The 18,013-nt window shown below is 43.6% G+C and overlaps 1 protein-coding gene across 1 annotated transcript in view; it reads left to right on the top strand.

Moving 5' to 3' along the window:
* Nucleotides 1–18,013, top strand: part of LOC143300823 (trace amine-associated receptor 7e-like) — a 29,587-nt gene that overhangs the window by 11,042 nt on the left and 532 nt on the right. Inside the window, exons 4-9 of the mRNA XM_076614754.1 lie at nt 3,160–3,320; nt 5,441–5,522; nt 7,780–8,027; nt 11,602–11,678; nt 12,081–12,292; nt 13,437–13,635. Coding sequence (XP_076470869.1) covers nt 3,160–3,320; nt 5,441–5,522; nt 7,780–8,027; nt 11,602–11,678; nt 12,081–12,292; nt 13,437–13,635 — 979 coding nt within the window. The remainder of the gene's footprint in view (nt 1–3,159; nt 3,321–5,440; nt 5,523–7,779; nt 8,028–11,601; nt 11,679–12,080; nt 12,293–13,436; nt 13,636–18,013) is intronic.

Genomic DNA, 18,013 nt, shown 5'->3' with positions numbered 1-18,013 from the left:
CTTGCTGTCTGCTTGCGCGGAGTATGCTATCCGGCGACCGTATTAACCTATGACTGACCGTCCGCGGTACGTGTGAGCATCCCGTAAATGACAGGGTCCAATGCACGTAGTTCGTCGGAGTTCAGGTTCCAGCTGTAAGCCTTCAAGGGAAATAACTATGATGACACAGTCTGGTCGTCACGTGGTGAACTGTTACGAGGACAGATTACACAGTGTTGGATTCTTCTTCTTCTTCTTCTTCTTCTTCTGCCTTTATACAACCAACATCATTATATTGATGGTTCTGTTGTAGTTTGGGGAGGTTGCTGAGGATTGCGCTGTTGTGAGGATTGGAATTAAAAAAAATTTAAAAATAAAAAAATAAAAATAAAAATAAAAAAGAAAGAAAGAAAGAAAGAATTTTTTTGCGACCTGGCCAGCCAGTGTACGTTCAGCGTGCACTGACATGATGCCAAGCCTCTGCATCAGCTGTGAGCGGTGTGGGGGGGGGGGGGGGGGGGGGGAGGGGGGGGGTGCGGGGTGGCGGGGGGGGGGGGGAGGGGTGTGATTTTGGGGAGGATGTGTCCATGATTAACTGACGACCATGTTATCACCAGTAACCCCCCCTTCATTGCTGAAATGAGATCATATTGGTCCACAGTATATTTCTGATTTCATTCATCTTTACATACAACTCCGCTCTTCTTCTGACATCCGCCTGCTAAGGATCCCCCCTGTTCGAACCAAAACGTATGGCCAATGCAGTTTTTCATACTAAGCCCCCCATTCTTTGGAATCAGCTTCCTCAGCCTCTCCGTCACTCATTTTCGCTGCAATCTTTCAAACCCAGTCTGAAGACCCACCTTTTCCCCTCCTGAATAATTTTCAACAGCTCATCCCTTTCCAGAGTTTCAGAATTTGTTCGTTGTATTTTTGATCGTGTACTATTTTTATGATTGTGTGCTTTGACTTGTGTGTGTTCATTTGTAAACACCTAAGGCTTATTTTCAACATTAGGCGTAAATACTACTACTACTACTACTAATAATAATAATAATAATAATAATAATAATAATGATAATAATAATATCAATAATGATGATAATAATAATAGTAGTAATGATAATAATAATCCGAAGTGCAGTGGTATTAATATGTTTATGCTTTTAAATAGTGTCATCTTGTGAAAAATAAATGTTCAAACAACAGGAAGAAAGAAGTAAATAATAATAATAATAATAATTATTATTATTATTATGAAATAAAGATAATGATAATAATAAAAGAAATCCAAATGCAGAGTGGTGTCTTACATGCTAACCTCTGTGTTATTGCATTGAACAGGGGTGCAGAGGTAGAAAGAGAGAGAGAGATAGAGAGAGAGGGGCGGTGCGGGAGACAGACATATAGACAGACGGATTTGCTGCAAACCGAGCCAACCAAGGCAGACAGACAGACGGATGGACAGACAGAGCCAGAGACAGAGAACCGGCTTGCAAAGCGAGCCAACCAAGACAGACAGACAGACAAGTAGACAGACAGACAGACAGACAAGCCAGAGACAGAGAACCAGCTTACAAAGCGAGCCAGCCAAGACAGACAGACAGACAGACAGACAGACAGACAAGTAGACAGACAGACATACAAGCCAGAGACAGAGAACCAGCTTACAAAGCGAGCCAACCAAGACAGACAGACAGACAGACAGACAGACAAGTAGACAGACAGACATACAAGCCAGAGACAGAGAACCAGCTTACAAAGCGAGCCAACCAAGACAGACAGACAGACAGACAGACAGACAGACAAGTAGACAGACAGACAGACAAGCCAGAGACAGAGAACCAGCTTACAAAGCGAGCCAGCCAAGACAGACAGACAGACAGACAGGTAGACAGACAGATAGAGCCAGAGACAGAGAACCGGCTTGCAAAGCGAGCCAACCAAGACAGACAGACAGACAGACAGAGAGACAGACAGGTAGACAGACAGACAGAGCCAGAGACAGAGAACCGGTTTACAAAGCGAGCCAAACTCAAAGACATGGTTATGAGCACAACGACAAATGTGTTTCCTGTTTTGCATTGGTTACAGGAAAATGGTGAAATGTTCACGTGACCCCCCAACCCCAAGGGGTTTCCTGAAATAAACATGTCTTGTTTTGTCTTGTCTCGTTATGTCATGTCTTGTCTTCAATTGCCTTGGCTCGCGCTGTATTAAATATGTAACATTTCCACTTACCTCCACACGGCCTTCCTGAAATAAAAACGTCTCGTTTTATTTTGATGTAGCCCCACAGGGATTTTTTGTATTAAACACTTCTTGTCTTGTCTTGTCTTGTCTTGCCTTGCCTTGCCTTGCCTTGTCTTGTCTTGCCTTGTCTTGAATTTATAAACAATTCGTGTACCCCAACCCTGACCCCCACCAACACAAGTTTTCCTGAAATAAATACGTCTCGTCTTGCCTCGTCTTGTCCTGTCTTGTCCCTTCCTGTCCTGCCCTGTCTTGTCTTGTCTTGTCCTGTCCTGTCCTGTCTTGTCTTGTCTTTGTTGTCCTGTCTTGTCCTGTCCTGTCTTGTCCTGTCTTGTCTCTTGTCTTGTCTTGTCCTGTCCTGTCCTGTCTTGTATTGTCCTGTCTTGTCTTGTCTTGTCCTGTCCTGTCCTGTCCTGTCCTGTCCTGTCCTGTCCTGTCCTGTCTTGTCTTGTCTTGTCCTGTCCTGTCCTGTCCTGTCCTGTCCTGTCCTGTCCTGTCCTGTCTTGTCTTGTCTTGTCTTGCCTTGTCTTGTCTTGTCTTGCCTTCCCTTGCTTTGTCTTGAATTTATAAACAATTCGTGTACCCCAACCCCAATCCCACCAACACAAGCTTTCCTGAAATAAATACGTCTTGTCTTGTCTTGTCTTGTCTTACATAAGTAATATTTTCATGAAACCCTTCCCCCCCTTTCCCCAACACACACACACACACACACACACACACACACACACACACATACAAAGAGAGAGAGAGAGAGAGGCACACACAGATGGCTTTCCTGAAAGAAGCATGCCTTGTCTCAGTTGTCTTTCATATGTTACATTTTCACGACCACCACTCAGGTGGGGGCTTTCTTGAACTGAACATATTATGTCTTGTCATGTCATATCATGTCATGTCATACCACGTCTTGCCTTGTCATGTCAGGAGAGGATGGCAATGAACGTGTCCCACGTGCTGGACTACACCTACCCCCGCCACCCCCGGGACGCGGGCCTGCCCTTCAACGTGCTGTACTACGGGGTGGCCATCCCGGTCAGCTATGTGGGCAACCTCTTCACCTACATCATCGTCTGCAAGGTGCTCAGGTACAGCTCCACTTTCACACTGTCTCAGGGAGATGTCGGACAAATCCAAAGACAGATGCCTGACGTGAAGACCAGCATGATATCACATTCCACTTTTAAACGTACTTTTGAACAGCACTTTTTTAATAATAATAATAATAATAATAATGGTACTTATATAGCGCTGAATCTTGTGCATAGACAAATCTAAGCGCTTTAGCACCAGTCATTCTCACGCACGCATAACTCTAAAACTGGAGAAACTAAAGACAAGGAAGAGGCAGGAAAGGGAGGCTATTTTGGGAAGAGGTGGGGTTTAAGGCCAGACTTGAAAGAGCTGAGTGTGGAGACTTGACGAAGCAAAAGAGGAAGTTCATTCCATTGAACAGCACTTTGTGTTTTACATAATGCCTATGTTTTATTATAGTATAGTGATTTATGCCTTTGGCTGTGGTTGTTGTGTGTGTGTGGCTGTGATTATTATGTGTAGTTTACTCTGTGTATTGTGTATGTCCACTGTGATTATAGCACATGTGTGACTGTGATTATTGTATGTGTGGTTTACTCTGTGTACTGTGTATGTCCACTGTGATTATAGCACATGTGTGACTGTGATTATTGTATGTGTGGTTTACTCTGTGTATTGTGTATGTCCACTGTGATTATAGCACATGTGTGAATGTGATTATTGTATGTGTGGTTTACTCTGTGTACTGTGTATGTCCACTGTGATTATAGCACATGTGTGAATGTGATTATTGTATGTGTGGTTTACTCTGTGTACTGTGTATGTCCACTGTGATTATAGCACATGTGTGAATGTGATTATTGTATGTGTGGTTTACTCTGTGTACTGTGTATGTCCACTGTGATTATAGCACATGTGTGACTGTGATTATTGAATTTCTGCTTTTATTATTTCTGGGTTTTTTTTTTATGTCTGCTGTGATTATCGCACGTGTGTGACTGTGAGTTTTTATGTGGGATTTATCTTAAGTCGACATTCAAGCTGTTGTGTCTCCTGTCTAATACAATGAATGAGTGTGAGTTTCGTTTCGTTTAGTGTTATACACCACAAGTTGATTTCTCTTTGGAGACTACAAAGTATTTTGTATTCTGTATTCTGTAACCCATCGTGTTTTGACAGGTTGTGACTGCATGCATGCACATCATTATCATTGTGCACCAATCAGAGTATGTTGCTTCTGCCGAATTTTGCCAGAGGACAACGGCACACAGAACCTTGGTGTATCGTCTGATCCGAATGACTTGACGCCCAAGTTTGATTATAACTGTGGAGAAAGGGCGACACCGGTATTCAAACTCCGCCCGTCACGGACACTGTGTTTGCGGATAAGCATCTTAACCATTCTGCCACCTTCAACCTTACAGGTTCAGAGTCTCCCAGATGGAGATGCAGAGGGGGAGGGGGTGGTTCGGTAAAAATCCATCCCTGCCTTCTGGAAACTCTGTGCTGGAAATGTTTTCTGTTGCGTTCTTTGATTGTTTGTCCTTTTTTTTTTCTTTCTTTCTTCACTGTCTGCTGTTTGTCTGCAGTTCAGTCCAGTCAGATTTCCTTTTTGTACATCAAGCCTCGACACTTTTTGTTCCTTTTTTTCCGAAGTCTGTGATGTACTGTCTGAACTGTATTGCTCTGGAGAGTTGGTAGTAATTCTGTCAACACTGAGATGAGCACTATTTTCTTCATTCAGTCCTATCATCTGCCTTTTTTTATGTGGGGCTTGGAAGTATTTTGGGTCCTTTTTTTTTTTTTTTTTTTTTTTTTTTTTTAGGATGATGAATCAAACAGGAGGTCTGACGTCTTATTTGTCTTGAAGAACCTAATGGTTCAGATAATGTCGTAAATCGACAGTGTGTGTGTGTGTGAGAGAGAGAGAGAGAGAGTGAGAGGTGGTGGGGCGTCGGGGTGGAACCACACACACACACACACACACACACACACCCTCCGCCAGACGTGACAGGGTTTTGTGTGTTGAAAGCGGTTGAACCTTTCGTTTAGTTCAGGCAGTATCAGTATCAGTATCAGTAGTTCAGACAGTGAGTATTGATAATCATGTCCCCGTGAGGTGGGGCCTGATGACTGATAATCCATGATGGATGTCCGTGTTGTCCCATGCCAGGTACCGAGACAGCACCTCCGACGTCCTGATTGGTGGTCTGGCTCTCAACGACGTGTTGACGGCCACCATCGTCTTCACTCCGGTCAGTCAGTCTGGGGATGAGGGTCAACACACACACACAGACACACACACACGCGCGAACACACACACACACACACACACACACACACACACACACACACACACACACACACACACACACACACACACACACACACACACACACACACACACACACACACACACAACCACCATCGTCTTCACCCCGGTCAGTCATTCTGGGGATGAGGGTCAACACACACACACAGACACACACACACACACACACACACACACACACACACACACACACATACACAGTTACACACACACACACACACACACACACACACACACACACACACACACACACACACACACACACACACACACACACACACACACACACACACACACACACACACAGAGCCACCATCGTCTTCACCCCGGTCAGTCATTCTGGGGATGAGGGTCAACACACACACACAGACACACACACACACACACACACACACACATACACAGTTACACACACACACACACACACACACACACACACACACACACACACACACACACACACATCCACCATCGTTTTCACCCCGGTCAGTCATTCTGGGGATGGGGGTCAACACACAGACACACAGACACAGACACACACACACACACACACACACACACACACACACACACACACACACAGTTACACACACACACACAGTCAGTGCGCTATATGTCAGTCTGTCTGTCTGTTTGCTCTGTATATCTATCTATCTACACACACACACACACACACACACACACACACACACATATATATATATATATATATACACAAATATACATATATATATGTGTGTGTGTGTGTGTGTGTTGTTGTTGTTGTTGTTGTTTTGTTGTTGTTTTTTTGTTTTGTTCTTTGTGTGTGTGTGTGTGTGTGTGTGTGTGTGTGTGTGTGTGTTGTGGTTTATTTTGCGCTTTATGGTGTGATTGTTCATATTTGTAATTTGTATTACTGTCTAGGTGCTTATGGATTTTTTTCTCTCTCTCCTATGTCCTCGTGTGCTGTTGATGCTATTGTGCACTATTTTTGTTTTTTCATGCTGTGTTTTTCATGCAATGGAAAATGTAAAAATTTGTATTTGTATTTGTATTCCTTTTTATCACGACAGATTTCTCTGTGTGAAATTCGGGCTGCTCTCCCCAGGGAGAGCGCGTCGCTACACTACAGCGCCACCCATTTTGTTTTGTATTTTTTCCTGCATGCAGTTTTATTTGTTTTTCCTGTCGAAGTGGATTTTTCTACAGAATTTTGCCAGGAACAACCCTTTTGTTGCCGTGGGTTCTTTTACGTGCGCTAAGTGCATGCTGCACACGGGACCTCGGTTTATCGTCTCATCCGAATGACTAGCGTCCAGACCACCACTCAAGGTCTAGTGGAGGGGGAGAAAATATCGGCGGCTGAGCCGTGATTCGAACCAGCGCGCTCAGATTCTCTCTCGCTTCCTAGGCGGACGCGTTACCTCTAGGCCATCACTCCAAAAATAGAAAAGGGGGAAAAAAGATAGGATTGGAGACCCTTCAAAATCGAGTAGGAATAACTGGAGGTTGGGGGGCCCCACAAAAAAATATACCGCGCACAATTTGTTGTATATACTGTTTCATGTGAGGTGATTAGAGCCCAATATATGGGGAGTTGTCATATAATTGTATAAGTGCCGTACGATCATTTTTAGTAGTTGTTGTAGCAGTTGCAGCAGCAGCAGCAACAACAACAACAACAGTAGTATACTGTGCATGATTTGTTGTATATACTGTTTCATGTGAGGTGGTTAGAACCCAATATAAGGGGGGTTGTGCCATATACATACATACATACATATATATATATATATATATATATATATATATATATATATATATATATATATATATATATATATATATATATAAGAGTACTGTATGATAATTTGCAGTAGTAGTAGTTGCAGCAGCAGCAGTAGTAATAGTAGTAGTAGTATGTTTTAGTTGTTGCTGTAACTTATTATCATTATTACCATCATTGTTATTATTATTATTATCATAATCATCATCATCAGTAGTAGTAGTAGTAGTAGTATCATCATCATCATCATAATTATTATCATTATTATCAGCAGTCAGCAGCAACATTATCATCATCATCTTCGTCATCATCACCATCACTCATTTTCCCAATATATATATGTGTGTGTGTGTGTGTGTGTGTGTGTGTGTGTGTGTGTGTGTGTGTGTGTGTGTGTGTGTCCGTGTCCCACCAGTCCCTGATCTCTGCTGCCCGGGGTCAGTACTTCGGGAGCCGGGTGGTGTGTGAGTTCAGTGCGGTGACCACGGTGTGGTACATCTACACCACCTTCGCCATGCTGGTCCTCATCAGCGCTGACCGCTGGCTGGCCCTCACCAAGCCCTTCCGCTACAAGCAGCTGCTCGTCACCGGCTTCAAGCTTAAGGTCATCATGGCCTTCCTCGGCTTCTTCTGTCTCATGCTGGCTTCCCTGCCTCTGCTCAGGTGTGTGTGTGGGGGGGGGGGGGGGGGGGGGTGAGGGGGTGCGGGGGGGTGAGGGGGGCGGGGGTTTGGGTGTTGTTGGGGTGGTTGTGGAGGGAGGTGTGTGTGTGTGTGTATGTAGGTGGGTTTGTTGGTCTGTTTGTGTGTGTGTGTGTGTGTGCGTGCGTGTGTGCTTGAGTGTGTTGCTTCCTTTGTGAAATATCTTTCATATCAGTCTGAACGTTATTCATATATGAATAATGTGTTTGTGTGTGTGTGTGTGTGTGTGTGTGTGTGTGTGTGTGTGTGTGTGTGTGTGTGTGTGTGTGTGTGTGTCTGTCTGTCTGTCTGTCTGTCTGTGTATGTTTGACCCGTTTGCTCTTGGGTTCCGTTTTGTGCTCCAAACCACAGCAGTAAATGAAGTGTATGTTTCACTCCAATCACAGCAGTAAATGAAGTGTATGTTTCACTCCAATCACAGCAGTAAATGAAGTGTATGTTTCACTCCAAACCACAGCAGTAAATGAAGTGTATGTTTCACTCCAATCCCAGCAGTAAATGAAGTGTATGTTTCACTCCAATCACACCGGCAAATGAAGTGTATGTTTCACTCCAATCACAGCAGTAAATGAAGTGTATGTTTCACTCCAATCACAGCAGCAAATGAAGTGTATGTTTCACTCCAATCACAGCAGTAAATGAAGTGTATGTTTCACTCCAATCACAGCAGTAAATGAAGTGTATGTTTCACTCCAATCACAGCAGTAAATGAAGTGTATGTTTCACTCCAATCACAGCAACAAACAAATGAAGTGTATGTTTCACTCCAATCCCAGCAGTAAATGAAGTGTATGTTTCACTCCAATCACAGCAGTAAATGAAGTGTATGTTTCACTCCAATCCCAGCAGTAAATGATGTGTATGTTTCACTCCAATCCTAGCAGCACATAAAGTGTATGTTTCGTTTCAATCCCAGCAGCACATAAAGTGTATGTTTCACTCCAATCACATCAGCAAATGAAGTGTATGTTTCACTCCAATCACAGCAGTAAATGAAGTGTATGTTTCACTCCAATCACAGCAGTAAATGAAGTGTATGTTTCACTCCAATCACAGCAGTAAATGAAGTGTATGTTTCACTCCAAACCACAGCAGTAAATGAAGTGTATGTTTCACTCCAATCACAGCAGTAAATGAAGTGTATGTTTCACTCCAATCACAGCAGTAAATGAAGTGTATGTTTCACTCCAATCACAGCAGTAAATGAAGTGTATGTTTCACTCCAATCACACCAGTAAATGAAGTGTATGTTTCACTCCAATCAGAGCAGCAAATGAAGTGTATGTTTCACTCCCATCACAGCAGTAAATGAAGTGTATATTTCACTCCAATCACAGCAGTAAATGAAGTGTATGTTTCACTCCAATCACACCAGTAAATGAAGTGTATGTTTCACTCCAATCACAGCAACAAACAAATGATGTGTATGTTTCACTCTAATCACAGCAGTAAATGAAGTGTATGTTTCACTCCAATCACAGCAGTAAATGAAGTGTATGTTTCACTCCAATCACAGCAGTAAATGAAGTGTATGTTTCACTCCAATCACAGCAACAAACAAATGAGGTGTATGTTTCACTCCAATCCCAGCAGTAAATGAAGTGTATGTTTCACTCCAATCACAGCAGTAAATGAAATGTATGTTTCACTCCAAACCACAGCAGTAAATGAAGTGTATGTTTCTCTCCAATCACAGCAGTAAATGAAGTGTATGTTTCACTCCAATCACAGCAGTAAATGAAGTGTATGTTTCACTCCAATCACACCAGTAAAAGAAGTGTATATTTCACTCCAATCACAGCAGTAAGTGAAGTGTATGTTTCACTCCAATCACAGCAGTAAATGAAGTGTATGTTTCACTCCAATCACAGCAGTAAATGAAGTGTATGTTTCACTCCAATCACAGCAACAAACAAATGAGGTGTATGTTTCACTCCAATCCCAGCAGTAAATGATGTGTATGTTTCACTCCAATCACAGCAGCAAATGAAGTGTATGTTTCACTCCAATCACAGCAACAAAGAAATGAAGTGTATGTTTCACTCTAATCACAGCAGTAAATGAAGTGTATGTTTCACTCCAATCACACCAGCAAATGAAGTGTATATTTCACTCCAATCACAGCAGCAAACGAAGTGTATGTTTCATTCCAATCACAGCAGCAAATGAAGTGTATGTTTCACTCCAATCACACCAACAAATGAAGTGTATGTTTCACTCCAATCACAGCAGCAAATGAAGTGTATGTTTCACTCCAATCACACCAACAAATGAAGTGTATATTTCACTCCAATCACAGCAGCAAACGAAGTGTATGTTTCACTCCAATCACAGCAGCAAATGAAGTGTATGTTTCACTCCAATCACACCAACAAATGAAGTGTATGTTTCACTCCAATCACAGCAGTAAATGAAGTGTATGTTTCACTCCAATCACAGCAGCACATAAAGTGTATGTTTCACTCCAATCACACCAGAAAATGAAGTGCATGTTTCACTCCAATCACAGCAGTAAATGAAGTGTATGTTTCACTCCAATCTCACCGGCAAATGAAGTTTATGTTTCACTCCAATCACAGCAGCAAACGAAGTGTATGTTTCACTCCAATCACAGCAGTAAATGAAGTGTATGTTTCACTCCAATCACACCAGCAAATGAAGTGTATGTTTCACTCCAATCCCCCTGACCAAGTGATTTGCGTCACAGCGGACTGACGACTGGGAGGTCGCGGGTTCGATTCCCCATCAGAGGTGGGGGGACGGGGAATGGGGGGGTCAGCCCGTATCATGTTCCAGACTCCAGAATGGTGTGCTACGGACCAAACTATCAAAGGTCCTCCTCCAAATCACGGATACGTCTTATTAAGGGTGTGTTGCCCAAATTTCCTGACCCAACACTGCAGGTGCCTGTATCTCTCAGCCTGGTTGACGTTGGGATGTTATAATTATTGAGAGTACAGCCTTGTCAAGTTGTCCCAAACCTTAATGCGGGACCCCCGATAACTGTATTGTCACCATCCCCATCATCTTAATCATCGTCATTCTTCATCATCGAAATGTATGTTATTCTGTCGTGTCAGATTATGGCAATCAGAACAGCAGAGGAGGCAACTGCTATCTCGACTATCTGTGGTAGACATTGATCATAGTGAAAAGTGTCTTGCCCAAGTTACATCCCCACTCTCTCGGCCAAAAGGGTTTAAGGACAGTCGGTAATGGGATGGTTCCCAAAGGCCAACTAGCCCCCAAGGCTGCAGCACTAAGAGCCAGTGCAATTTTGCCTCCTAGATTGAGAATCATAGTCCTTCGCAAAAGGCTAAGCTGTAAATGATTTCGCATGGCATTGGAGAAACCATTGATAATACAGCTCTCACTTTGCTGTTGGCCCAACTATAAATATGTAAATTTGTTATATAAGCTGTGTGTTTGGCCTGTCATCGAAATATAAAAAACAAAACTGTCCCAGAATCCGGGGCACAAAGAAACAAGCAAACAAAGGAACAACCTAAAAGGTACTTTGTTGCTCCGTGACGTCCAGGTATCCGGTGGTGCTGAAAGCTGGCTGGTACTGTGCGCCCGTGGACATCACTTACACCCACGTCTCTTCCACGTCCCCCTCCCACACCTCCCCCTCCCCCTCCCCCTCCCCTGTCCTCCTCCACACAACTGCCACAACCTCCTCCTCCTCCTCTCTCCTCCACACAACTGCCACAACCTCCTCCACCTCCTCCTCCTCCATCCACACAACTCCCACAACCTCCCCCACCTCTTCCTCCCTCCTCCAGCCGATGGCCGCAGTCATCAGCAACAAAAAGAACAACAGCAACACCACCACAAACAACGCCCCCACGGACAACAACAACAACAGCATCACCACCCTCCCCACCATCATCATCACTCCTCCCAGCAACGTCATCACCACCAACACCACCACCACCACCACCACCGCCTATCCCAGCTCACCAAACCTCATCCTCGCCCCTACCCCCACCACCACCGTGACGGTGACCATGGTGACGGGGGTGTGCCCGGTGCAGGAGACGCTGTACATCAAGATGGTGTACCTGCTGTCAGGCATCTTCCTGCTGGTGTCCTGCAACCTCAGCATCGCCTTCACTCTCAAGGCCAGGCCCTTCGGGGACGCCGCATCCCGCGTGGCAGACCGCAAGTTCACCAGGATAATGGGCGTGGTGGCCACGCTCTTCCTCTTCACCTGGCTGCCAAACCTGGTGAGTCAGTGGGTGTGGGAGGGTGAATGATTTAGTGAGAGAGGGAGAGGGGGACGGGGGCAGGGAGGGAGAGAGAGGGGGAGTGGGAAAGAGGGGAGAGAGAGAGAGGGGGGGGGGACAGAAAACTCAGAACTCGAAACGTTTTTCTTTCCAGGATTAAGATTTTAGGCATGACATATTCTTCCAGTCTTTCCTTTTGAGAGAGAGAGAGAGAGAGAGAGAGAGAGAGAGAGAGAGAGAGAGAGAGAGAGAGAGAGAGAGAGAGAGAGAGAGAGAGAATGACAATGATAATGAAAATTGCCAGTTCTGACAATGACAATGACACATTCTAACAGTGAAAATGACGACGAGAAATTCTGACAAATGATAAGTTCTGACATTGACAATGACAGATTCTGACAATGGCAATGACAAATTCTGACAGTGACAATGACTCTTTGTGGGCAAATAACGTTTTACAGCTCTAATGCCGGAGAGGTGGAGAGGGTAATTTATCTTGTGCACGCGACGAAAGGAAAACGAAAAAGAATAAAGGGATATGATAAACAGCTAAAATATATGCATACAAACACTTAAACAATCATGCATTCAAACACACTTCATCTGTATTTCAAGATTGATTATGTATACTAGTCAATTAATTAACTGACAATGAATGATACGGATATGTGATCATCCAACTGTCCAGCTTTTTGGTCACTTATTTATCTTAAACAAGTTAAAGTTATATTGTCTTATTTCACCCTACACCATGTTTACATGACGTTTACATTATCATGAGATCAAGCCGAGGGTGGATGGGGGGGGGGGGTGTGAATGTGGAGGGGTGGGTGAGGACAAGGGCTGGGGGTGGGGGGGTTGTGGGGCTGGGGGTGGGGGGGTTGTGGGGCTGGGGGTGTGTGGGGCTGGACTGGTGGTGGGTGTGAGGATGAAGTCTGAACTTTTCTTGGTGTGTCTGTCCATCTGTCTGTCAGTCTGTCTTTCTCTCTCTCACCTCTCACTCTCTCTCTCTGTCTCTCTCTCTTAACAACAACGTCGACGACAAATGATAATAACTTTCCCCCCCCCCCCCCCCTCCCCGTGCCACCTCCGCCCCCCTGCCTTCCTACCCCTCCCACCCCTCCCACCCTCTCTGTCCTTGCAGACGGCTCAAGCAGCGTGCCTGGCCAAGTCCCCCGTGTGTCCCACGTTCGAGTTCTGGGCCATGCGCATCGTCAACGTGGGCGTGGCCGTCAACCCGTTTGTGTATGGCGTCATGAAGACCACGTACCGCCGGGGCTACCTCTACCTCGTCCGTGTCTCCCTCCACTACCTCACCTGCACCCTCCTCCCCCTCCCCACCTGTGAGTGTCCGTGCAGGGGTTAAAGGTTTAAGGTCACCCTATTTGCCCATCTGTACCGCCCCCACCCCCACCCCCTCTCTCTCTCTCTCTCTCTCTCTCTCTCTCTCTCTCTCTCTCCTTGCCCGTAAGTATCCATAAGATAAGATAAGAAGATAAGATAAGAATAACTTTATTATCTCCAACTGGAGAAATTTGGTCAGGTGCATTATCACAACATAGACAAGTAAACAACATGGGGACCATAACTGTAAAAGTCAACAACAGCTTTTACGAATATTATGAAGATACAAATGTAAAAAATATCACATACATCGTTTCATACATACATCCACACACTGCAGGTAATAACTAGTATTCTTAATCAGGTTAATGTAAAAACAGAAAGAATTAAGAAACATTATTTGAATATAATTATAAACATAGCCTACTATACTGCACATTGATTATAATAGACAGATAAGATAAGAATAAAGATGAATTGCGGAAAACCACAACCCTATAATCAGCACACACCCGCACCCCACCCCCCCCCACCCCCCACCCCCCACCCTACCCCACACACGCGGATTACTTGATTAAATAAAAGTCCATGGTTTGTTGCTGGGGAAAAGTCTCATTATTTTGTCGGAATTATCATGTCTTCACAGAAACTGATATAAGATGTAACAACATCAGCTGCTTCAAGAACATTCTCACATGGGTCAGTCAACACACTCCAACCATGCATGGGTTAAAGGTTAAAGGTCCCTTTTAGTCCGTCTGTACCGCCCTCTCTCTCTCTCTCTCTCTCTCTCTCTCTCCTTTGCCATAAGTATCCGTTTATGCGTTAAAGGTGAAATTGTCACCCTATAACCCATCTCTACGGTCCTCTGTCTCCCTACCTGTACGTATCTATACATGGGTTGAAGGTCTAAAGCTAAATATCACCGTATAGCTCATCTGTACCCTTGTCCGTCTCCCTACCTGTAAGTATCTATACATGGGTTGAAGGTTTAAAGCTAAATATCACCGTATAGCTCATCTGTACCCTTGTCCGTCTCCCTACCTGTAAGTATCTATACATGGGTTGAAGGTCTAAAGCTAAATATCACCGTATAGCTCATCTGTACCCTTGTCCGTCTCCCTACCTGTAAGTATCTATACATGGGTTGAAGGTTTAAAGCTAAATATCACCGTATAGCCGTACCCTTCTCCGTCTCCCAACCTGTATCTATACATGGGTTGAAGGTTTAAAGCTAAATATCACCGTATAGCTCATCTGTACCCTTCTCCGTCTCCCTTCCTGTAAGTATCTATACATGGGTTGAAGGTTTAAAGCTAAATATCACCGTATAGCTCATCTGTACCCTTCTCCGTCTCCCAACCTGTATCTATACATGGGTTGAAGGTTTAAAGCTAAATATCACCGTATAGCCGTACCCTTCTCCGTCTCCCAACCTGTATCTATACATGGGTTGAAGGTCTAAAGCTAAATATCACCGTATAGCTCATCTGTACCCTTGTCCGTCTCCCTACCTGTACGTATCCATACATGGGTTGAAGGTTTAAAGCTAAATATCACCGTATAGCCGTACCCTTCTCCGTCTCCCAACCTGTATCTATATACATGGGTTGAAGGTTTAAAGCTAAATATCACCGTATAGCTCATCTGTACCCTTGTCCGTCTCCCTACCTGTACGTATCTATACATGGGTTGAAGGTCTAAAGCTAAATATCACCGTATAGCTCATCTGTACCCTTGTCCGTCTCCCTACCTGTACGTATCTATACATGGGTTGAAGGTCTAAAGCTGAATTTGTATTTTGTTTTGTATTTGTATTTCTTTTATCACAACAGATTTCTCTCTGTGAAATTCGGGCTGCTCTCCCCAGGGAGAGCGCGTCGCTATACTACAGCGCCACCTTTTTTTCTTTTCTTTTTTTTTTTCTTTTTTTGTGTGTATTTTTCCTGTGTGCAGTTTTATTTGTTTTTCCTATTGACGTGGATTTTTCTACAGAATTTTGCCAGGAACAACCCTTTTGTTGCCGTGGGTTCTTTTACGTGCGCTAAGTGCATGCTGCACACGGGACCTCGGTTTATCGTCTCATCCGAATGACTAGCGTCCAGACCACCACTCAAGGTCTAGTGGAGGAGGAGAAAATATCGGCGGCTGAGCCGTGATTTGAACCAGCGTGCTCAGATTCTCTCGCTTCCTAGGCGGACGCGTTACCTCTTTGCCATCACTCCACCATATCACCGTATCTGTATCCTTCTCCGTCTCCCAAAAAGCTCATCTGTACCCCTCTGTGGCTGAAACGGGGCATTGAGCCCTGATCACTGGTGAACACTGGATCACAAGTCCAATGCCTGACCGTCTCTGCCGTGGTGCCGCCTACTTGGTGCAAAAAATGAATTTCAAAATGACGTTATGTTTGTTTATCGGCTTTTTTTCTTTTCTTTTTTTTTTTTTTCTTCTACTCCTTTTTCGATATAGTTGCATGGTTGCATATCTTCGTGCATGCAAGCATAAATCCATTTCGTTTGTGCATCTGTCTGATTGCCTGACAATGCTGGAAGCCATACAAACCGCCTTAAATATCGTCTGATATTGTGCTCAGATCTGCCCCTGTGTTCTTGTAGTAATGGACAGTAAGAATGGACCGTGCTTATAGTAATGGACAGTAAGAATGGACAGTGCTTATAGTAATGGACAGTAAGAATGGACAGTGCTTATAGTAATGGACAGTAAGAATGGACAGTGCTTATTGTAATGGACAGTAAGAATGGACAGTGCTTATAGTAATGGACAGTAAGAATGGACAGTGCTTATAGTAATGGACAGTAAGAATGGACAGTGGACAGTAAGAATGGACAGTGCTTATAGTAATGGACAGTAAGAATGAACAGTGCTGATAGTAATGGACTGTAAGAATGGACAGTGCTTATAGTAATGGACAGTAAGAATGGACAGTGCTTATAGTAATGGACAGTGCTTATAGTAATGGACAGTAAGAATAGACAGTACTTTTCGTAATGGACAGTAAGAATGGACAGTGCTTATAGTAATGGACAGTAAGAATGGACAGTGCTTATTGTAATGGACAGTAAGAATGGACAGTGCTTATAGTAATGGACAGTAAGAATGGACAGTGGACAGTAAGAATGGACAGTGCTTATAGTAATGGACAGTAAGAATGGACAGTGCTTATAGTAATGGACAGTAAGAATGGACAGTGCTTATAGTAATGGACAGTAAGAATAGACAGTACTTTTCGTAATGGACAGTAAGAATGGACAGTGCTTATAGTAATGGACAGTAAGAATGGACAGTGCTTATTGTAATGGACAGTAAGAATGGACAGTGCTTATAGTAATGGACAGTAAGAATGGACAGTGGACAATAAGAATGGACAGTGCTTATAGTAATGGACAGTAAGAATGGACAGTGCTTATAGCAATGGACAGTGCTTATTGTAATGGACAGTAAGAATGGACAGTGCTTATAGTAATGGACAGTAAGAATGGACAGTGGACAGTAAGAATGGATAGTGCTTATAGTAATGGACAGTAAAATGGACAGTGCTTATAGTAATGGACAGTAAGAATGGACAGTGCTTATAGCAATGGACAGTAAGAATGGACAGTGCTTATTGTAATGGACAGTAAGAATGGACAGTGCTTATAGTAATGGACAGTAAGAATGGACAGTGGACAGTAAGAATGGATAGTGCTTATAGTAATGGACAGTAAAATGGACAGTGGTTATAGTAATGGACAGTGAGAATGGAAAGTGTTTATAGCAATGGACAGTAAGAATGGACAGTGCTTATAGTAATGGACAGTAAGAATGGACAGTGCTTATAGTAATGGACAGTAAGAATGGACAGTGCTGATAGTAATGGGCAGTAAGAATGGACAGTGCTTTTAGTAATGGACAATAAGAATGGACAGTGCTTATAGCAATGGACAGTAAGAATGGACAGTACTTTACGTAATGGGCAGTCAGAATGGACAGTGCTTATAGTAATGGACAGTAAGAATGGACAGTGCTTATAGTAATGAACAGTAAGAATGGACAGTGCTGATGGTAATGGACAGTGAGAATGGATAGTGCTTATTGTAATGGACAGAAAGAATGGATAGTGGTTATAGTAATGAACAGTAAGAATGGACAGTGCTTATGGTAATGAACAGTAAGAATGGATAGTGGTTATAGTAATGGACAGTAAGAATGGAAGTGCTTATAGTAATGGAACAGTAAGAACTAGAAAGTCAAATAGCAAATGATGGATTGGAATAATGCTTGAGCAATTACAGGTAACACTTGAAATGATATTTTGTATTCTGAGGGTCTAGTTATGATTTACATACAATAATTCCTATAATTCTCCATTGGACA

This window comes from Babylonia areolata, chromosome 26 (genome assembly GCF_041734735.1).
Source record: "Babylonia areolata isolate BAREFJ2019XMU chromosome 26, ASM4173473v1, whole genome shotgun sequence".
NCBI lineage: Eukaryota > Metazoa > Mollusca > Gastropoda > Neogastropoda > Buccinidae > Babylonia > Babylonia areolata.
The sequence above is the reverse complement of the archived record's forward strand: the minus strand, read 5'-3'. Positions and strand labels throughout refer to the sequence as shown.